General features: G+C 36.1%; 1 protein-coding gene across 1 annotated transcript in view; it reads right to left on the bottom strand.

Moving 5' to 3' along the window:
- The window catches only part of LOC150105771 (sister chromatid cohesion protein PDS5 homolog B-like), a 699,562-nt gene that overhangs the window by 594,839 nt on the left and 80,465 nt on the right, over window positions 1-24,258 (bottom strand). The window contains exon 4 of the mRNA XM_090394553.1: window positions 4,373-4,459. Within this exon, the coding sequence (XP_090250679.1) occupies window positions 4,373-4,459 (87 nt within the window). The remainder of the gene's footprint in view (window positions 1-4,372; window positions 4,460-24,258) is intronic.

Here is a 24,258-nt window from a genome sequence, read left to right as displayed (position 1 = left end):
ACACTCTCTACACAGCGGAATCACAATGGAAACCAGAAAACCAGACTTGTGCTCGATAGTCCAAGTGAGTTCTTATCAAGGCCTTGTAAACAGGTGAAATGACTTCCTTAATCTTTACATGCGAATGTTCATTTCAACATTGCAATTATCTTTTGGGTTGTATTTGCAATCTTTGCTACATGGCCCCTGAATTTCAACTTCCTGTCTACTAACACCCCAAGATCCCTAGCATAATCCCAACCCGGTAGATGGCATTGGTGTGGCTGCAGTTCATTGCAGTGAACTGAGTGGTGGAGACAGAATTATAGATTAGGTGCTCTCCCTCGATGAGTCTTTGGACTCCCTGGAGGTGTCAAGTAATAATAACATATCAAGTAATAATAATTCCATCAATATAATATGACATTGGAGATCTAATCATGCCATATACTGGCATTGAACTGATATTCTCATGCCTGCAATTCCAGACTATTCAAATCAGTCTGCAAGTACTATCAGCAGCATTCCTGATTACCCTACCTATCTTTACATCATCAGCAAATAGCTGTATGTCGCTTGTCAAATCCTCCCCAATATCATTAATGTACAGATTGAATAACAGTTGACCAAGCACTGATCCTTGTGGTACACCACTAGTTACCTTAAATCTTGCAGACTCTCATGAAGACACCCGATAGAACTGTTTGATATCTGTCAGCTGGCCATCCTCTTATCCATGCTAATGTTCTATAATATAAACCTGTAATCTCCAATTTATGCAACAGTCTTCTATGCTGTATTCTGGCAAAAGCCTTAGTAAAATCCAAAAGTCATGGTGTATCCATTCCTCTTCTCTAGTTCAATGGTAACATTGTTATAGAATGTGAGCAAGTTGCTAAAACATGAACTTTCCTTAGTTAAACCCATGTTGCTCATTGCAAAGTAGAGATTCACTGTCAATCCATTTCTGAATGCAAGCCCTAACCAATTTTTCCAAAATCTTCACCATCTCCTGAGATACTATTTGGCTAATAGTTGGATACATTGGTCTTTGTGCCACCGTTATGCAATGGAATCTTCCCTGTTCTGAGACTCATATTAAACAGCCTGGTCAAAGGAATAGCCAGTTTAACTGAACACTCTTTTAGCACACGTGCCTATATCCCATCAGTTCCTATTGTTGAATTCTTATTCAGTTTGTGCAACATCCTGAGTTTCTTCATCCAGTGAAGAGGTACAGTGAGCTCAATGTTGTGTACACCAGGTTGATAGCTTTTAACAAAATGGGCACCCATTAGCTGAACAACCTCATCTGTATCTGTTACCTCATGTCATCTGCATTTAGAAGAGTTATTCTTTGCTATTCACTCTTTATTTTGCTTACAGCATATCGATAGAATTCTTGTTGGTTGTCTTTAGCACACAGAGCCAGTTTCTTTTTATACACAGACTTTGCTTTCTGTACAATAGTCGTGACTATTCTAGCCTGCTGCTTATAATTTTCATAACGGACATCATTCTTATGCACATGGTATTCCTTCTACATCATCCATTTCTTACAAATCTCTTTTAATACGATTACACATCCATTTTGACTCCTACCCTATTTATTCTTTGAATTCTCAGGACACATTTTGATATTGCATCATTTAAGTATTGTTTAAATGCTTCCCATGCACTGTCGATATTCTTCCCATCCAGCAACCTATCCCATTCCACTGAACTCAGTATGCTCCTCAGTTGTTGGTCATAATTTCCTGCTTTGTAGTTCAGCATGTAACCTTTTCTAATGGAACATTCATAGACTTAGTCACTTCCCAAGTGAATACCACATGATCACTGTCACCAGAGGTAGAATAGTTACAAATTTAACTGAAATGCTCTCTGACACTATAATCAAACCTAATGCTCTTTGACTTCGAGTTCCTTCTGTCACATGCTGCTTAGGGAAGTTGTCCCACACCAGCTCAAGAAATTCATTTTCATTCTTCTCATGAGATTCTACTGCTGCCCAATCAATATTTGGATAATCAAAGTCGACCAATCAACCAGGTCTGTAACAACACCCCACTACGTAATTGATCTTGTTAGATTCCACTTCACACCAGACGGCTTCAAACTCACTGCCACATGAAATAATGTTAGACGTAATACTACAATGATAGGGCTCAACTCTAACTGAATTCAAGTCATCCAATATCATTAGCAGCACCCTCCCCTCCTATCCTTCCTAAAAATGCTCTATCCTTTACAGTCAATACCAGTTAGTATGTCCGATTCTGATAGCCAAGTCTCACTAATGCCTACAATCTGAGGAACCAACATGTTGACCAAGGCAACAAACTCTACCCCTTTGTTTCTGATACTCCTAGTGTGTATAGATGTAATCATCTACCTGCATGTTCTTTTGTATACTCTATATTATAAGGATCTACATATGTTAGTTATTTTCTCACTCACTTGCCTCATAGGTGCTTTACACACTCACCATGATCTCTCTCTCTAGACAGCTAACACCAAACCCATTTAGGTGCAGTCCATCAGCATTATACAAATCCTTCTTTCTGTCAAACTCAGACCATAAGTCCACAAATCCTACATTATTTCTTCTACATAAATGTATTGAATTCTTTGTTCACTGTCAGTGCCCCTCTTTCTCAATTTGCATCTATCATAGCTTAGCAGGAGCTAAGCTATGATAAGCAATCTTCAGCTTCTCACTCTTCATTTTTTTTGCTACTGTGTTCAACAACTCCTTCATATCCTTCCTCACAGAATACGTTCCACCTTTCATATCATTACCACCAAAGTTCCTTCACCTCACCTTTCTACATCTGTAATAACATGACTAATATCAATCATTTTTGCACAAAGAAACGTTGTTATGCTTTCGTTAAGCAATCCTCTGATCATACAGGCTTCATATATAATTTTCTCCTTACCTTGATTTTCTCATTTGTTGACATAATCTCAATTCTTATCTTGGACCACCTGCTTCTTCCTCTTCTCAGCCGTGCTAATCTCTTGCTGCTTCTGCACCTTTTCAATTCTGCACTTAGTCACTGTCGTATGTATCGTGTATTCCTGTTCTTTGATTTGCTTCTCATTTTCACACTGATGATGTACTGTTATTTTCAGTAGGAAATATATGCACTTTTCATTAAATTGTATAACTGTGGTTATCATGTAATTTTTGTTGTTTATAGTTACGTCAGGTACCTTTAAAGATTAGTTTTGATATGCTTTCTTCTTTGCATGACTGCCTCTTCTGAGTGCACCACAGAGGTCTGATTTTTCTATCCATGCAAACAAACTTTACGCAAGCCTTTCTGATTGAATCAATCGATGTTTTTTTCAGAGTTTGCAGGGTTTGGATCTTGTTTTCAAACTGTTTCATTTTTTTTTCATACACTTTTCAATATGATATTCAATTTTATCCTGCCCAAACTAAATGCCGATCACTTTCTATTTCAAATCTCCTGAACACTCATCATGTACTAGCATAAAGATATTCCTATCAAAATGAGACATTTCTTATTTCTTGTATCTTCTCTCCACATGAATTTGTTCACATTTTTATGTTAAAACATGGCATTATTAATACTAGTCCTTGTCATGAGATATCCAGCAGGTGCTTACCATTATTATTATTAGCCTTGCTCATTTCTCTAAATTTTGCCCAAACATTACTATATACCTGGTATTTTGCTGTTTAGATTTCCAATAAAGACCACTTTTTCCTTTATGTTAGATGCCTTCTCTAATGACACAAAAATTCTCTACTTCCTCAATTTATGTGGAATGAATATGCAAAAACAAGTCTCACTGTTCAAGTCTACATTTTGATATTCCTCAGTTCACAGATTATATGTTTATATAAACCAAGTTACTTAACTGATAGGCAAATCAGTCCAATAGAGTACCAGAGAATGGGATGTGAACTTGACATTATGCTTGATAATTACTAAATTTTATTTCTTCCAAGGAAGGGAATGTTTCAAAGCTAGTTTGTGATCAAGAGCAATATCTACAATAGTTATAACCAGAGCTTGACAAATGATATAAAACCTTACTCGTGCAAGAACTTTTCTCCCTCCCCTATTCTTTTTAATACGTCCCAATAAAGGAATAGAAGTCCATAAAGAGATTAAGGGTACTCTACCTTAGTTGTAGATTTTTTTTTTTTTATTAAATAAAAAAATTTTGTACAGTCTGCATCTACTAACCAGCTAGCAAGGTCCACTAGCTTTGAGTGAATGGGTGTGCATGCTCGTCAAGGACTGCTTATAACTTTTTTTTTTTTAAACTCAGATTTAGTCATTTATTTTCTTTCAGTATGATGATACACAGATATTGCAAGTATTAAAAATATCTAAATATAAGAAACACTTACTTCCAAAAGATAAAAATGCAATTTAAATGTAGCAGTTTTTGGATCTTCCAGGCCACGTAACTGTTCAATGAAGAATTCAAAAATTACCTGCAAATAAATAAAAATGACACTGAGAAGGTTTTTTCCCAACCAAATTCTTTTCTTTAATTATTATTATTTTTATATGGGATTTTATATTTTTTTATATGGGAATTTTTTTTTATATGGGATGATACAATCAAAGATATAATCAAAAAGAAGCCTATCACAAATGGTTAAGCAGTAAAAGATTAGAAGATGAAATAGAATATAAAAGAATAAGAGCCATAGCTAAAAGAGAAGTCAGAAAAATACAGAGAATCACGGAACAAATTTGTTTCTAATTTAGAACATGATTTATATAAAATAAGACCCAATGTACGGAGGCTGTTCAATAAGTTATAAGACTATATTTATACAGAAAACAGATTACCTTTAATCGTCATCATTTACATGGTCTTTTTCAAAGTAACTACCGTGAGACGCGATGCATTTGTCCCAACGTTGCGTCCACTTCTTAAACACATGTGAAAGTCCGTTTTTTGAGAGTTCTTTCAAAACCACCTCTGCAGTGGTTTCTTGAGCTGAGAAAACAGCCAGAAATCGCACGGTGCAAGATCAGGACTGTATGGAGGGTTCGGTAGGATATCTATGTTGTTCTTCTGCAAAAACGTCCACTACACAACCAGCAATATGTGGCCTTCCATTATCATGGTGCAATAAGAAGCCATTCTTCAGCAATGGATGCTTCCTTTTGACATGCTGTACCATTGTCCGTAAAATATCCACATAGTATGAGCTGTTTACAGTATTCCCAGGTTCTACAGCATGTTGATAAACAATGCCTTCGTAATCAAAAAAACATTATGGTCATAACTTTACCAACCGATTTTACAGTTTTTGCTTTCTTGGGGGTAGGCGAAGATGGATGCTTCCATTCACCACTTTGTTGTTTCATTGTAGGGTCATAGTGATACAACCAAGCTTCATCTGCTGTAATGATGCGTTTTAAGAAGTTGTCGCCTTCTTGTTCCAGTCTTTCTTTCCATTCTGTGCACACATCCACTCAATGCTGCATTTGCTCCGGTGTCAAGAGTTTGGGAATCCATCAGGCGCAAACACGTTTCAGTCCCAAATGTTCAGCCATGACTGAGTGAACACTTCCCACAGAAATATTCAGGACAACATGCAGCTGGTGTACTGTAATTCTGTGATCCTCCTTGATGATAATCGCTGCTGTGTTAATCATTGTCTCTGTGATGGATGTTGAAGGTCTTCACTCACATTCAAGATCTTCCACATTTTCCACCTTAGAAGTTTTATGCCAGCAAAAAACACTTGCCCTCGACATTGCTTCATCGTGGAAAGCTTCGCGTATCATGTTAAAAGTATCCAATCCAGAATTTTGCAAACGCACATAAAATTTAATCGCATAACGCTGTTCCAAGGACACTTCCATTTCAACGACTAGTCGCGGCTCGTAGACGCGCCGAAACAAGCTTGCGTTTAGTTACACTCTGCCACATCAGCCCGTAAATGCCATCTATCAACCTCTTTTGTTAATACAGACAGCAACATTTCTTTATTCCACAGAAATTAATATTTTGATGAGTGGTTTCGCGACAGTAAAATTAGTCTTATTACTTATTGAACAGCCCTCGTATATAAGATTTTGAAAAACTTAAATGCAGATACCAAAGAAAACATAAAATTAAACACCGAATTGAAATTAGAAGAATTTCTAAATTACTACACAGAACTGTGGACAGACAAATATTTTAAAAAAGACCACCGGCAAACAATTAACGAAAATGAAAAGCGAAATAACTAAAGAAGAATTAGAAATCAGCCTGAAAGAAACAAGAAACGGAAAATCACCTGGAGAAGATAGGCTAGGTTCAGAACTATATAAATGAGCAGGAACAAGATTCAAAGAAAGACTTTTATTATTTTTAAATAAAATTTATTCAACTGGTATCCCCCCCCCCAATAGAATGGGAAAAAAGCAATTTTGATTCATATCTTTAAAAAAGGTAATAGAGATGACCCTAAAAACTATAGAGGTATCACTATACTAAATTCCTGTTACAAAATACATTGCGGAATCTTAAATAGCAAACTAATGAAATATTCCGAAAATTTTATTTTAGAAGTACAGAATGGATTTAGAAAAGGACGATCATGTATAGACGCGGCCTTTTGCCTAAAATTAATAATAGAGAAAAGAAGATAATACAATTTAGAAACACATATTGCATTTATTGACTTTGAAAAAGCATTTGACAAAGTTAAAAGAAACATATTTAGCTCAACATGGAGTTGAAAACTCAAACCATATGATCCATTGGAAGAACACCCAACTTCTACATAGATCTTTATATAAAGATGAACATTTATATAAAGAAAGTACTGAAGCTCTACTTCACAGACCAAATCTAAACCGTAATGAAGTTCTTGCTATTCCTAAAGTATAGGAAATTGTCATACAAAATTGTGTAAAATAATTTTATATATATATATATATATATGTGTGTGTGTGTGTGTGTGTGTGTGTGTGTTATCTTATTTTATTGTAAATTTTTTTTTCCCTTCAGATATATTTTAATTTAATTCTATAACATGCTACTGCATGCATATTGGGATTCCATTGTAATCATGCACCCTAACTGTATGTTATTCCTAGTATTGTTTGAATTTAACTGTACTGGTGATGTCCTAAGATACTTAGGATGAAATATTTACTTATTAAAACTTATCACTATGGTTATTACATGTGTTTGTTTAGTCATGAATTCTCCACAGGTTTCATTGTATAAAGTATGGAGATGTATTCCTGACTGCATGCCTGGCCAGTGTTTTTTACCACAGTGCTGTCACTGCTTGTTTCATTTAGCAATTTTTCGAAATAATTACTCCATACTTCAAGGATATCTTTTTTCTCCTATTTTCATGTCACCTTTACCATCTCTAATTCCTTTTACAGTACTCTTCCATTCATTTCTAAGCTTCTTCAACAACCTGCAGAATATCTTACCACCTTATTAATATTTATTTTCTATGTTCTTGCCAAAGTCCTCCAATAACTTTTGTTTAGCCAGTTTTACAGTGTTTAGCATTCTTACATTTGTCTCTGTATTCTCTAAGAGCACAAGCTGATTTATTTGTCAGGAACTTTTGATATGCTTTCTTCTTTTCGTTCGCTGACTCTTGAAATTCCTGTGTCCACCATGGAGTTCTAATTTTTCTATCCTTGCAGACAACTTCACCACATGCCTCTCTCTCTCTCTAGCTGAATCAATCAGGGTTTTTTCCAAGGCTTGCCACTGAATCTCCAAGGTTTGGTTTCTGCTTTCAAACTCTTTCATCTTTTCTTGAATATTTGTGTATTTTAGTCTACAGTTCACATATGAGAGCTGCTCAGCTTTTATTTGGTTTAAAACTTTCTTCCATGTTCTTTTCAATATAAAATTCAATTTTATCTTGCTCAAGACTAAATGGTGATCACTTCCAATTTCAAATCCTCTGTACACTCTGGTGTCCTGCACAAGGGAGAAAACATCACTATCAACAACAACATAGTCAATGAGACTTTTCTTATTTCTTGCCTCTTCGCTCCATGTGAATTTGTGCACATTTTTATGTTGGAACACGGTGTTAGTAATAACCAGTCCATGTCCTGAGCAGAAATCCAACAGGTATTTGCCATTATTATTAGCTTTGCTCTTTTCTCCAAATATTCCCAAAATATTTTTGTATGTCTGACAATCATTTCCTACTCTGCTATTTAGATCCCCAACAAGGACCAACTTTTCCTTTTTCATTGTGTCAGCTGCTTTCTCTAAATCTTCAAAAAATTCCTTCATTTCTACCTTAGAAGAACCTTCTACAGAACCATAAGCACAAATGAGTTTCATTGTCCAGTTCCCCATCCTGATATTTGCCCACATCACTCTACTTGAGATTGCCTGCCATTCATGAAGATTAGCCTCGCATTTAGTGTTGAATACAATGGCTACCCCTTCTTTTCCTTGATTGTCATTGCTTGAATACAACATTTTGTATTTATTGCTTGGAAAGATATCACCAGTTTTTGTCTAGGTCACCCCTATTATGTCGATCTGGTACTTATCCTTCTCAGCTAGCTCCATTTCTTTGCCATTCAGGCTTCTTATGTTGATAGTACTGATCTTGAACTCTGGTGAGGTTGAGTTGGGATAAGTTTTAGGATTTGTTCCAGTAGCTGAACAAATCCTAGAACAGTAGCAAAAACAACGGGGGCTTTGTTTAACCAGGCAATGCCCCAGCTTGCATGAAATTCTGTCATTTACCATCATTTGAAATTTCAGTTTAAGCCAATAAGTATACAATTTGGTCAGCTGAATTCCAAATTGCCAGCCTATCCTCGTCTGTTCAGTATCCAGGTAGATTCCCAACAGGGTGCACTACAAGAAGGTAAGGAATGGACATTAGGTCATAAGCCCTGGTCGGTTCTCTGCATTCCTTTGTGGAGGTCACCTCTCAGTTATATAGCATTGACACTTTAGCATTGACCCCCTATTCTTCTTCTATATCATCACTGATTTGGGCTTCCTTTAGGTAATCTGTTAGTCGTAATTGATATAGCATTCTAATGCTTTCTTCTTGTAATAGATATACATGTTTTATTTCTTGTTTTTTTCTTATTTATTTTCTTTCTCCATTTTGCTGTATTTCTATTTTAGAGACTATTAAATAATGATCTGAAAAAATTTCACTTCCTCTGTAAACATGTATATTTCTCACACGTAGAGCTAGTTTCTAATTAGTAATGATATAATCAATTATAGATCTTGTTCATCTGTCATTCCAAGTATATTTATTTATATTCATTTTTTTGAAAAAAAAAGTGTTGGTTATTTTAAAATTATTGAAGTACAGAAGTCTAAAAATTCTTGACCATTGTTATTCATGCAAATTTCTCCATATTTTCCTAAGACATTTAGGATTGGATTATTTCCAGCTCTAGCATTAAGATCTCCTGCTATTAATATATACAGTATTTTTTATTACATTTATTTAAATGATTTGTAGTTCCTCATAAAACTGTTCGGATAAGGAAAAGTTCTATACTAATAAATGTGAAGAAATAGAGTTCCAGATGAGAAGGCATAATTATAAAAGGATGTTTTATTTAGTTTGTGACTTAAAGCACAAGTTCAAGCCTAAATTGAATGTCATCAAAGACAGGAATGGATCATTACTAACAGAAGAGTTGGAAATCAAAAACAGATGGAAAGAATACTGTGAGGAACTGTACAGCAGAGTGGATAAAGAAAATGTGGAGTCCTCCCACCAAGAAAATTTTGATTTGGAACTTCCTCCACTTAGGCATGAAGTTGAAAGACCAGTTAAGCAGCTCAACAACAATAAGGCCCCAGGTGCAGATGAAATCCCAGCAGAATTAATTAAAGCCACAGGGGATGGAGTAATAAAAGTGTTTCATAGATTGATTACAAGGATATGGGAGAGACAAGATCATGCCCTAGAGACTGGAAGAAGTCAGTTTTCATACTGCTACACAAGAAAGGTGATATGAAGGCATGCAAGAATTATAGAACTATTAGTTTGATATCTCATGCAAGCAAAATTTTATTAAAGATCATGCTAAATAGGATTGAGACCAAAGTTGAGGCAGAGATGCCTGAAGAACAAGCAGGTTTTAGAAAAGGTAGGGGCACCAGAGATCAGATCCTTTGCCTTAGACAGATCATAGAAAAATATAAAGAATTCAGACTCCCTCTGGTAATGTGTTTCTTAGACTACTCTAAAGCTTTTGACTGTGTTGAGCATGTGAAACTGTGGGAAGTAATGAAAAGAATGGGTTTTCCTCAACACACTATCAGGTTGATAGCCAACTTGTATAAGGAGCAAGAAGCCACAGTAAGAACAGGTGTTGGATTGACTGACTGGCTTCAAGTTGGAAAAGGAGTTAGACAAGGATGTTTACTTTCTCCTCACTTGTTTAGTATATATGCAGAGGACATCACGCATGAAGTATTGGATGAGCTCAGGACAGGAATTACGACAGGAGGTAGATTGATCAGTAATCTGAGGTACGCTGATGATACAGTACTCCTTTGTAATGACATGGAAGAACTAGGACTAATTCTTGACAAAGTTAACAAGATCAGTAATAACAGAGGACTTCAACTCAATTCTAGCAAGACAAAGATCATGGTTCTCAAAGGAAAAACAAACAGAGAAGCTCTTGAGAAACAAATGTATCTTAATAGAGAAAGAATTGAGGAAGTCAGCAAGTTTGAGTACCTGGGATCCATTATTAATGTAAAGAATTGCTGTTCAGAAGATGTCAGAAAAAGGTTAGGAATGGCTAAAACAACAGTCAGAGACCTGTCTAAAATCTGGAAGGATGGATCTATCTCCATGGGAACAAAGTTGAGGATTTTAGATGCAGTTGTTTTTCCAACAGCGACTTATGGATGCGAGACTTGGAACCTAAAGAAGTCAGATAAGAAACGGATATCTGCTTTTGAGATGTGGTGTTACAGAAGGCTGTTGAGGATATCATACACTGAAAGGCGTACAAATGAATGGGTATTAGAAAAGATTAGAAGAACTTTAAGGCTCCTTAAGGATATTGACAGAAGAAAGTTAAAATATTTTGGACACATAGAAAGGATGGAAGAAGGACTTCTCAGAACAGTAATAGAAGGTAAAGTTCCTGGAAAAAGAGGCAGGGGTAGACCATCAATGAGATGGATGGATGGCATGTGTGGAGTGACTGATCTTCAGAGAGTTGAGGCTGCCAGAAGGGCAAACAACAGGACTACATGGTGAGACCTAGTGTGGAACATCATCGAGCATCGGAGTGACCATACGGCATCTGTAGATGCCCAGTGAACACAGACAGACAGACAAATTATATTCTTGGTTTTAATCCTTTATCCAAGTAAGCAAAACAATGTTTTGAATGTGAAGTATCTTCATGACTGAGCTATTTCTATATAGAGGCTATATACAAATAGCTGACTTCACATCAACTGCCTTAATATGTATCTCATAATGCAAAGCACATAACCTTTTGGATGTATATAATACTATGCATACACACGCACAGCTTTAAAAATCCTAATCACATTATTTTCTAACTTCATGTTCAAATTTTCAGGTATTGATGATTTCCATTCTTGACAAAGCTTATGGATGGATGGATGGACAAAGTTCATCAATGCTTCTATCACTTCAGTATTTTAAAATGAAAACATACTACCTGATTAAAAACATCAATATACCATTCCAACTATCGCTCTAATATTAAAGATATTAATATGGAGTTCTGCTGCTACTATAATAACCTTTAATCTTCTGGTAGGCTTTCCATTAGATTTTGGTATGTTGCTAAAGTAATTCCCTTCCATTCTTCCAGAAGTGCACTGGTCAGGTCAGTCATTACTCTTCAGTACACCCATTTTAAAGTTTGGCTATGAAAACTACAACACCTTATGCTTCATTTTATACCTATATAAGCAATGGTATAAGCCATGGACTCCAAAAGGAAATAAATAGAAGAGTTCAACTTGCCTGGAGTGCGCTCAGAAAATTGAAAAGCATTTTTCAAAACAATGACGTCCAACTCTGTTTAACTCTATTTAACCAGTGTATACTTCCAGTCATTACATATGGTTGTGAAACTTGGTCTCTAACAAAAGCACTGGCAAATAAACTAGCAACAACTCAAAGAAAATGGAGAAGTCGATGCTAGGCATCACATTAAAAGATAAGTAAAACACCTGGATAAGAAGCCAGACTCATATCATTGACATCATTCTTTACCACAAGCGACTAAAATGGAAATGGGCCGGAAATGGATCTATCCAGAAGAGAAGATGAGCAATGGACCACCATACTAATGAACTGGATTCCAAAAGAAGGGAAACGAGGCCGAAAACGTCCTAAAAGAAGGTGGAGTGATGAATTGTCAAATTTTGTTGGGAAAAATTGGTCAACCATTGCCAAGAACAGAGAAAGGTGGAAGGAACTGGAGGAGGTCTTCATCCAGCAGTGGACAGAAAATGGCTGAAAAGAAGAAAACGCAATGGTTGTGATGAATATAGCAATATCCACTATTACAAAGGAGTGGGTGGATATTTTGGATCAAAGAGTGCAAATAAAATAGACATGTGCAAATAAAATAGAGCATTATTAGTTTCAAATTTTATTCTCAAAATGGGATGAAAGATCTCTTAGCATTGCAAGATAGGGTAGAATTTAAGTATAGATAATGCATACTATATGTAGATAGAGTACAATTTGTAGATATTCAGCCATTTTAATTTAGAACTGTTAAAACTTTCACTGGAAGTAATGTCTCTACTAGTGTGGGACTAGTTTGTTTCTTCGGGTATATTCGCTCATGCCGTGTGTCTGTCTCTATCATTTAAAAGAAAAATTCTCTCTCAGATTAAAAATAAATAAAAGAGAGGATGATTGGGAAAAATTGATATTTCAGTAGAAGGATTGATATAATTTACCTGCTTACACCAAGCTAACAAAGTTGGAAATTTACTTGTAGTTTTGCTTGAAATGTTATTTGATAGATTAGTGCGATGTTATTTCTTGGAATTTCTTTCTCGCATACTGTGACAAACTGTGTTTTTGTGCTCTGAAGATGCTGGTTATAACACCACCGAAATATCAGCAATAAGTTAATAAATAATTATTTACTTATAATTCTGTGTTCTGATATATACCGTCAAAATTAAACAACAAATAACATATTTCTTGGAATGTTTTTTCTCACTATAAGTTTGTTAAAATTAGTTGCACGCATTTCACAGCCATATTTATGTATTGTACAGTTTACATTGAAAGAAAGTGTGTAGGTGAATTATTCACTTACAGTTTGATGACTTCTGTATACATGAAGTGCTAAATGAGTTTGTACATAATTATTGTGGTTAAATCTTTGTTCTACATCAAAATTCAATCAAAATAAAGACAAATATGGTTTCCCAGTTGTGAAGATTAAGTTATTTTGGCTTTCCAGAATCAGTGTCAACAACCTCAAAACTCTGCCCTAGTAAACATTTTCTTTTATATACACACACACACACACACACACACACAGTAAAACCTCGATATAACAGACTAATTTGGGAGAGGGGGGATGTCCGTTAAATCAGAAAGTCCGTTATATAATAAAGTAGATTTTCCGAATATGTATGTTAAAAAATTGAAAATTAGCTAATTTACGTGTTTTTACTTATATAGACAAACTGTTTTTGTGCTCTGAAGATGCTGGTTATAACATTTGGTTATAACATTTACTTATAATTCTGTGTTCTGATATATACCGTCAAAATTAACCAACCAGCTGGCCTGGTTGGTCGAATGGTTAGCGTGTCTGCAGGTTCGAATCCCGATGTGGGCATGGATGTTTGTGATTGTCCTACAAACTTTGTGTGGAAAGGGAATCTGTGACCCTACCACTTATTCTAGCAGAATACATCATTGCCAAAACCATGTGAGGTATGGTAATGACCATACGGCGTCAACAGACGCCAAATGTGAAAATTTTTTTTAATTTTACGTATGTAGAAACTTTTGTATGACTTCTAATATTTGATTTAACGTTACATTAACTATTTTCCATTTGTCTATATTTTAAGCTTAGGGTTACAAAGATGTGTTTTACCATTCATACATATATAATTTTAAATTTATATTGAATAGGTCTATAAAATGCATATGTACATAAACCATTCATTGTGAATAAACAAATGCACACTACTGGGCATGGTGTGGCTTAGCGCATGTTGGAACATCAGCCGGCACGCGTTAAAACTGCTGCAGGAAGGCACGCATTTCTGGATGCGATAAAAGAGCCAATTACAGCATGATTGGTGTGATCACATGCTAATCATTCGCAGAACATGTTTTATGAGTGGTGACTCATTTATGTCGGCTAAATTATTACAGTGTTTTTCCAACATATGGCCTATTTGCCAAAATTTGTTAAAAATAACTTAATAACAAAAAATAACCTGTTAATTTAATTATAAGCAAATCTTGGTTAGAAACATTTTAAAGTTAACAGGGTGTTAATTTTCACGTAACATACAGACTGGAAATTTTGTTCATTAAATCCGAAGTGTGTTAAATCAAGAGTTTAGTGTGTGTGTGTATATGTATATATATATATATTCATATTTATATATATATAGAGAGAGAGAGTGTGCGTGTGTGTATAGTTTGCCCACCGATTAGAGGTCCCTCGACACTTCTGCGCATCTCAGAAAAAGGAGAATCCATTCCGATAATAGGGTAATCAGTCCGTATTGCGGGATGAGTTGTTTATTATTACCGGTCAGAAAATTAACTTCTCTTTTATGATTATTGTAGTTAACTATGTTGCTTGTATAACATTGGAAAATTTTACCTATAAAACACGTGATTTCGCGTGTTGGCGACCAATTCGAAAGTCCTTCATTTCTTTCTCCCCTTCAGCATGAATTGACTATTCTTGGAAAGACGCGAAGCTGGGACCTACAAACGGTGGGCGAACTATACACACATACACTATCTACCAATAATTGTCCAGACACCCCTGTTATTTGAAGTTATGGAACATTCCAGGTTTATTAATAACAAAAACCAGTGTACAGATAATAAGAGAAGCAGTATTTCTGGAGCATCCAAAATCAACAGTTGACAATGTGATCAACAAACGAAGACATTCTGGCATCCCTAGTGCAGGAAAACACCCAGGGCAGTCATCAAAGATGACACACAGGAACAGGAGGGTGTTAAAATGGGTGGCACACAAAAACTGGCTACAGATTATGCGTGCCACCTGGAACTCATAAACCCATTCAGAACATCCAAGATGAGTGCCAGAGTACCAGTACTCTGGCACTCATCTTGGATGTTCTGAATGGATGTTCTACACCATGGTGTTCTGAATTGGATGTTCTACACCATGGTGAGCACTAATAATGTATGAAAAGAACTCCGTTTACTGAGTTTCCATGGAAGAGCAACAGCAGCAGCACACAAACCGAACATCATAACAATAACAACAAATAAAGTGGCTCATCGAGCCTGGTGCAAAGAGCGTATGAACTGGACAACTGACCAGTGAAAAACTGGTACTATGGCATGATAAATCAAGGTCCACCTGTTTCCAGTCTGATGGCAGGGTGTGGAGGCAGCCTGGTGAACACTAGTTACCATGGTGTGTTGTACCCACAGTAAAGTTTGGTGGTGGTGGAGGAGTAATGGTGTGGGGTACATTCAACTGGTTTGGAGTGGGACCACTGTTTGTTGTCCATGGTTCCATGTAAGCAGCTCAGTACCTTGATATTCTAGATAATCAGGTGCTGCCTACGCTGTGGAATTTTTATGGAACAGACCCATGTTATTATCAAGACCACAATGCTCCATGCCACAAAGCTGCAGCTGTTATGGAAGTATGAAGAGATGGGCATTAAATGACTACCCTGGCCTGCTCAGAGTCATGACCTCAACCCCAATCGAACACCTGTGTGACAAATTGGAGCAGCGATTGAGGTCCAGAGCAGCATGTCCTCAATCTGTTGCTGAACTCAGTGCTGCATTGATGTGGGAATGGAGATGAATTCCACCTGATGTCTGCCACACATTGATGGAAAGCCTCCCTCAAAGGGTGCAGGAGGTAACCAAAGGCGGACATACCTGATATTAGGGTTTGCCTGCTGGTATCAACTATAAATTGCTAGTGTCTAGACAATTGGTAGATTGTGTACACACGTCTGTATGTACATCTTTAAAGCCCTTAATCATGTCATTTTCAACATGTTCTAATTTTAAGATAATAGATCACTTTGATGATTTCCATTTTCTCACTTTAGTATTTTAAAGTGAGAATAGAGAATTATTAGTTTAAAATTTTGTTCTCAAGGATGAAAGATCTACAGACCTCGAAAGAAAAGGAAGTTTAATGGAAAGTACAATTTGTTTGATATTCAGCAATATTAACCATTAAAATTTTAGTTTTCCCTGTTATTCATTGAGTGCTAAATTCTGCTAGTAACAGTTATTTAAGTTTTGGCTTGTTTTGTGATAAGGAAAGAAAAGAGTTTTAGTATCAGCTTCAACAGCCATGCTTTTCACTGACAACACATTTCACCATTAATAACATATATTTCAAATAAGTTTCCTTTCTTTCCTATTAATTTTTTTTTACCTTAATGTTGCCATGTTTGAGAAATGTCTTTAAATGTTTAAGCAAAGGATTTGTGACACATTATGAGGAAGGAGGTTTAAAAAGAATCCTTTTAAAATATCAATAAGAAAAACTTTTTCAAGGCACGTCACTTCAGTGTCATGCCTCAACAGAAGTTTCATTACAGAAGTTTGGGGATTTTTCAGATATCTTCTATGTGTTGCAATAATCTTTAGGAATGAAAATAGCAGGTTCATCAGTGTCAAATTATTAACGTTATTTGCATTTACAGTGCAAATCTAGTGTGACGAACTGATCCAAAGTTTATCAGTTTTTTGATCTACCAACAAAGATGGAAAACGATTCAATTCGTAGGCTACTTAGAAGGAATGGATGCGAGTTTCTGGATTTGTGGAGTGAGTTTGAGGGAAGATGGATTTGTATAAGAGAGAAGGCATACTCTTGAATGCATTTGGCATCAGGAGTTATTATTATTATAGAGTATGATGATATAATGGCTGTGAGGCCCCCTTTTACAGGGAAGTACGGCACCATCTCAATGCCCCCCAAATTTTATCTGGGCTCAGGATAGGCAAAGCTGATGAATCAGGACTATGGCTGGATCTTAAGTATTTCTGACTGTAATCCATGTGTGTTCATGGGGCCGGTTTGCCTGCTTGCAGGAGGATTTTTCTTCCCAGATAAACAGGAAAGAAAAACCCCGCTGTCCACGTCCAATACTGGCTAACTTGGCATGTCTGAGAAAGATCTTTAAGCTCCTCACACGTCAGTGACAACAATCGAACCCAGGACACTCCTTTCCCAGGCATATGGTTGCGAAGTGCATAGCTATTCGGCAAACCACGCGGACATCAGGACTCTTGAAATATTACTAATTGATAAAAGACTTAGCACAGAGAATCAGGGAAAACTGAATTCTGATAGGAGTAATTGTGAGAATCTGTGTGTAACTGCAAAAATGTTAGATAACTATGCTAATGAAGGGAATGGTTATTATTATTATTAAAAGAGCGAGAGAGACCAATTCTGTGTTCATCTGGATTGGCATATCATGCATGTGTAAAGATGTCTGCATAAGCAACCAACTAGATTTGAACAGAGATCTATAAGATATCAAACTGTGTTATGCAGATCACAGACAAGAGTATACAAAAAGAGCATGCATGCAGGTAACTTATTATGTATGCAAACGAATGCTAGGAGTATCAGAAACAAAGGAGTAGAGTTTGTTGCCTTGGTTAATATATTGAGACCTCATATTGTAGGCATGAGACTTGGCTATCAGAAGCAGACATACTAATTGCATTGGGTGCAAAAGGGTACAGTATTTTTAGAAAGGATAGAGGATAGGAGAGGAAGTGTGTTGTTAATGATATCAGATAACTTGACTGCAGCAAGAGTTGAGACCTATGATTGCAATACCAGTAACAGTTTTTTATGTGGCAGTGAGTTTTTCAAACATCTGGTGTGAGGTGGAGTCTAACAACAAACAGATAGTGGAGCTCTTGTTTCAGACCTGGTGAATTGGTTGCTACTGATAAAGTAGCTCACAATGGGGAACTTCATCATCATCCTCAAATTCCTGACATGTACCCTCAAGAGGTGTACAGGATATGTTAGTACTACATGAAATATTTACATCATTACTAACTTCCTATCTACACTTTTCCTCCAAATTAGTCTGTTACTTGTCAACACTCCAACATTAACAGATCTTATATTTCTATATATTTCTATCGTCTATGGCACTTTGTACTGTATCAATCCACCTATATCTTGGTCTTCCTCTAGGTCGTTTGCCTGCTAACCTGGCAGAGAACACTTGTTTTGCTAATCTTTACTCACCCATTCTGTTTAAGTGACAATACCACCTGGGATTATTTCTGCTAACGCATTCCTGGATGCTGACAATGTCAAGTTCTTTCCTAATATCCTCGTTTTTTAAATAATATTGCCATTGATGCATCTGTTCATGACTCTAATCTTTCTCAGGACTCTCATATCTGCAGTCTCTAGTCTTTGGTTAAGTGTTTTACTTCTGACCTAGCTCTCAGATCCATAAGTTAAAACTGGTTTGAACACTGTCTTGTATACAGCTAATTTAGAGTTAAGACTAATTTCTCTCTTATTCCATATGAATTTATTCAATTGACTTCCTACCATACCATACCAGCTTTGTTGATTCCATTGTCTATTTCCATATTTAATTTACCATCTTCACTAAAAATCGTGCCTAAGTAGCAGAAATGTTTTACTTGTTCTAAAGGTTCTCCATTCACAACATAGTTGATATTTCAATGCTTCTGCCTATTTTCATTGTCTTTGTCTTGTTACTGCTGACCTTCCTACCATATCTATGATGACAGTTATTCACTTTAGTCAGGTAATCTTGCAGACTTTTAGTGGATTTATTTAGAAGTATAACATCGTCTGCATAAAACAAAGAGCTGATATTAACATCTCCAATTCTGATATCATGTTTGATACCACTTTCCTTCATAATGTGATCCATATAGCTAATGTACATTCTTTTCTCACGCCAGATTTAACATTAAACCATCTTCCTGTACTTGATTCAATTCTAACTGCTGACTTACAAATCAAATAAAGACTAAGTATTGCTTGATATAATGCCCCATTGACACCATATAACTGTAGCATATTGAATAGCTTCTCTCTTCGCACCTTGTCATATGCAATAATAAATTTATTTTAATATTTATCCAAGTATGAGCTAACAAAGTTTGTGCCTGAAAATATCTTCAGGACGAGGACTAGGGTAAGGTAGTACAACACCAGGCAACCTGCAAAATACATCTCCTTGCGGATATGTATAATGTTATGCATTAAGGGAAAAGCCACTACCCAGACTAGTTTCGACCTTTATTGAGGTCTCTTCAGTGGGAGCCAGACCCAGAATTGGAGATACCAGGTAGAAGCAATAGCGAGGTCATCTTTAACTATAGGAGTTGCCAAAAGGTGTGCCACCTTTTTATTAAATTACTCTGAATTTAGAGAAAGATGTTCAAAGTTTATTTTTTACTTGGTTAGACTATAATAAATTTAGTTTAATCCTTTATCCAAGTATGAACAAACAAAGTTGCGCCTGATAATATCTTCAGGACTGGGATAAGGTAGTACAACACCGGGCAACTTGAAGCAAAGGTGGACCAAGCTAACATCACTCCTATCTCAGTATCTCCCATAATGCAAAGCACATCTCCTTGCAGATATGTATAATGTTATGCATTAAGGGAAGGGCTACCCAGACTAGTTTCGACCTTTATTGAGGTCCCTTCAGTGGGAGACAGGCCCAGGAGTAGAGATACCAGGCAGAAGCAATAGCGAGGTCACCTTTACCTATAGGAGTTGCCAACCTTTCAACTTATCATATGCCTTTTCCAGATCGACAAAACTTAAATATAGATCTTTGTTATATTACCGTGCTTTCTCAACTATTTATCGTAAAGTGAAGATCTGATCCTAACCAGCTTCTATTTGGCCTGAATCCAGCTTGTTCTTCACCAAGCTTTTCTTCCACAATTCTTCTGAACCGTTTCTCAAGTATACTTGCATAGATCTTGCCAGGAACACTCAGTAGGGAAATACCTCTGTAATTCTCACGTTCAGTTCTATTTCCCTTTTTATATATGGGTACTATTAGAGCTCTACTCCAATCATCTAGAATTTATCCCTCTGTCCAGGCTTTCTGAACTATGCAGTGCAGCCACTGTAATACTTTTATACCACCATACTTCAGCATTTCTGTTCGAATATCATCTACTCCTGCTGCATTTCCACATTTCAAGCCTTCGATGGCTTTTTCTACTTCAAGTATGGATACGTATTCCCGACTGTGTGCCTGTTGAATGTTTTTTTACCACTGTGCTATCACTGCTTGTTTCATTTAGCAATTTTTTGAAGTAGTTACTCCATACTTCAAGGATATCTTTTTCTCTGGTTTTCATGTCACCTTTATCATCTCTAAATCCTTTTACAGCACTCTTTTCTCCATTTCTAAGCTTCTTCAACAACCTCCAGAATATCTTACCACCTTCTTGATATTTATTTTCTATGTTCTTGCAAAAGTCCTCCCATGACTTTTGTTTAGCTAGTTTTACACAGTGCTTTCGTACATTTGTCTCTGTATTCTCTAAGAGCAAAAGACGACTTATTTGCCAGGAACTTTTGATATGCTTTCTTCTTTTCCTTCATTGCTTCTTTAACTTCCTCTGTCCACCAGGGAGTTCTGATATTTCTATCTTTGCAGACAACTTCACCACATGCCTCTCTGGCTGAATCAATCAGGGTGTTCTTCAAGGCTTGCCACTGAATCTCCAAGGATTAGTTCCTGTTCTCAAACTTTTTCATTTTTTCTTCAATAATCTTTGTGTATGTTAGTCTACAGTTCACATCTGAGAGCTGCTCAACTTTTATTCGCTTTAAAACTTTCTTACATGTTATTCTTTTCAATATGAAATTCAATTTTATCCTGCTCAAGACTAAATAGTGATCACTTCCAATTTCAAATCCTCTGTACACTCTGGTGTCCTGCACCAGGGAGAAAACATCACTATCAACAATAACATAGTCAATGAGACTTTTCTTATTCCTTGCCTCTTCTCTCCATGTGAATTTGTGCACATTTTTATGTTGGAACATGGTGTTAATAATAACCAGTCCATGTCCTGAGCAGAAATCCAACAGGTATTTTCTGTTATTATTAGCTTTGCTCTTTTCTCCAAATTTTCTCAAAACATTTTTGTATGTCTGACAATCATTTCCTACTCTGCTATTTAGATTACCAACAAGGACCAACTTTTTCTTTTTCATTGTGTCAGTTGCTTTTTCTAAAGCATCAAAAAATTACTCCACTTCTACCTTAGTAGAACCTTCTGTATGACTATAGGCACAAATAAGTCTCATTGTCCAATTCCCCATTCTGATATTAGCCCACATCACTCTACTTGAGACTGCCTGCCATTCAAGAAGATTAGCCTCGTATTTTGTGTTGAATATAACAACAAATACATAGTGGAGCTCTTGTTTCAGACCTGGTGGATAGGTTGCTAGTGATGAAGAATGGGGAACTTTAATTATCCAAACATTGATTAGGTAGCTGTGAAATCACACGAGAAAAATTAAACTCGATATATTGAGCTGTTGCAAGACAACTTCCTCAAGCAGCATGTGACAGAATGAACATTCATAAACTTACTCACTTGGGGAAGTGAGTAAGTTTATGAATGTTCCATTCAGAAAAAGTTACATGCTGAACTACAAAGCAGGAAATCCACCTGAGGATTATGCTGGGTTCTGTGTCATGATATCAGTTGTTGGATGGGAAGGATATTGACAATGCATGGGAAGTGTTTAAAAAATACTTAAATGATGCACTATCAGAATGTATATCTAGAGTTCATAGAATAAGCAGATTAGGAGTTAAATGGATGTGTAATCTAATTAAGCAAGAGATTCACGTTGTATGGAAAGCAAACTCTGAGTATGAAAAGAAACTGGCTCTGCAAGCTAAATATAACCCACATATTGATATGCTGCAAGTAAACGAAAGAATGAATATGAAAGAATAACCTTACTGAATGAAGATGATATGCAGGTGACTGATAAATAAGTGACTTCAATTAATTAGTAGCCATTTTGCTAAAATGGCTACTAATTAATATCAACCTGGTATACGCAACATTGAACTCACTACTACTTCTTCAATGTATGAGGAGCAAGTACTAGAGACTTTGCACAAACTGCACAAGAATTCTGCAACAGGAACTGATGGGATATCAGCATGAATACTAAAAGAGTGTTTAGTTGAACTGGCTATTTCTTTGACCAAGCTATTTAATTTGAGTCTCAGAACATGCAAATTCCACAGGAGTGGAAAGAATTTATTGTAATCCCATTACACAAGGGTGGTGCAAAGACCTATATACCCAACTATCAACCAATCAGTATCTCAAGAGTGGTGGTGAAGATTTTTGAAAAGTTGATTAAGTCACACATTCAGAAATGGGTTGACAGAAAATCCCTACTTTGCAATGAACAGCATGGGTTTACTAATTGAAGGCCATTATTTAGTAACTTGCTCACATTTTATAATAATGTTACCACTGAGTTAGACAAAGGGAATGGATACACCATGATACGTGTGGACTTTGCTAAGGTTTCTGACAGAATACAGCATGGAAGACTGTTACATAAGCTGGAGAATATGGGATTGGATTATAAACTATTGGCAGAGATAAGAAGATGGCTGATTGACATATCAAAAATTCATGTATGGGGGTTTGAATCTGCAAGATTCAGCGTAACCAGTGATGTGCCTCAAGCATAAGTCCTTGGTCCATTGTTATTCAGTCTGTACATTAATGACAATGGGAAGGATTTGGCATGCAACGTACAGCTATTTTGCTGATGATGTAAAGATATATAAGGTAACAGGAGTGTTGCTGATATGAAGTACTTACAGAATGATTTGTATAGGGTGGAATTGTAGACTGTGAAAGTGGCAATCAGTTCCATGTTAATAAATGTAAGGTCATGCACTCTGATATAATTAACATCCAATGTTGTATTATATTTGTGGGATTATGCTAGAAAAACCTATCACACTAGGTATCTTGGAGTTTTAGTACACGGGAAGTTGAAGTTCAAGGTTCATATAGCAAAAATTGTAAATGCAACTCGGAGAATAATCACAATGCTAAAAAGAACCTTGGCATGTAATAATAAGAAAGTCGTTTTGCCTCTTTACAAGGCCTTGATAAGATATCACTTTTACTATGGCTTGCAGGCCTGGCTCTCCCAATTTCTGTGGTGATTCTGATATTACAAAGGAGACCATTAAAAATGATATCAGGATTATGGAATACTGATTATTAAGACAGATTGAAAATTTGTGGGCTGTAGACACTAACAAAGAGGATAAAGAGAGGTGATATGATTGGAAGTTACAAACTTCTGTAAGGTTTATATAGAATTTCAGTAGATGGAATGTTTTATTTATGGAGTGTGTTGAAAGGAAGTGAGAGCATCCTTGGAAGTTGAGAATGAATGATGTCAAGAAGGGGGGGTGGGGGGAGAAGAGCTAGATTTTTCTCTCATAGAGTGGTGTGTGACTGGAATGGATTATCATTGCATGTTGTGTGTGCAAGTAGTAAAATGAGATACTATATGGTATGGGGGACAGCATGGTTTTGTGAAGGGAAGGTCATGCCTCATATGACAGCTGGGTGAATAGTATGGCCCTCCCTCGATGAGTTCCTAAATTCCCTAGATCTCTCTCTTTATAATAATAATAATAATTCATTTTCCATAAAAATCCTGAGTAATTTATAATTCAAAGTTTAGCAGATGAACTATGTAAAAAGTGCAAAAATAATTTTAAAAAATCCTAAGTTCACCAACTGTACTAATGTACTGTAAGTTTGTAACTTTTCTTGAGCAGAATACACACATAAAAGTATTCCTTGGATGTGAAAGATTTAGCCTTATTTGGATGCACAATAAGTTTCTATTATCAGTCATTTAATCCAAAATTATTCGAACTTGAAAAGTAGCAAAAGCAATTTTTTCCTTTTCTTCATGCTATTTAAATAATTCATTAATTGCAATGTATTTTATTAATATC

This window comes from Typopeltis vanoorti, chromosome 6 (assembly GCF_054136105.1).
Source record: "Typopeltis vanoorti isolate ZY-2024b chromosome 6, IOZ_Tvanoo_1.0, whole genome shotgun sequence".
NCBI classification, from domain to species: Eukaryota; Metazoa; Arthropoda; class Arachnida; order Uropygi; family Thelyphonidae; genus Typopeltis; species Typopeltis vanoorti.
Note: the sequence above shows the minus strand (reverse complement) of the source record. Positions and strands in the feature narration are given on the sequence as shown.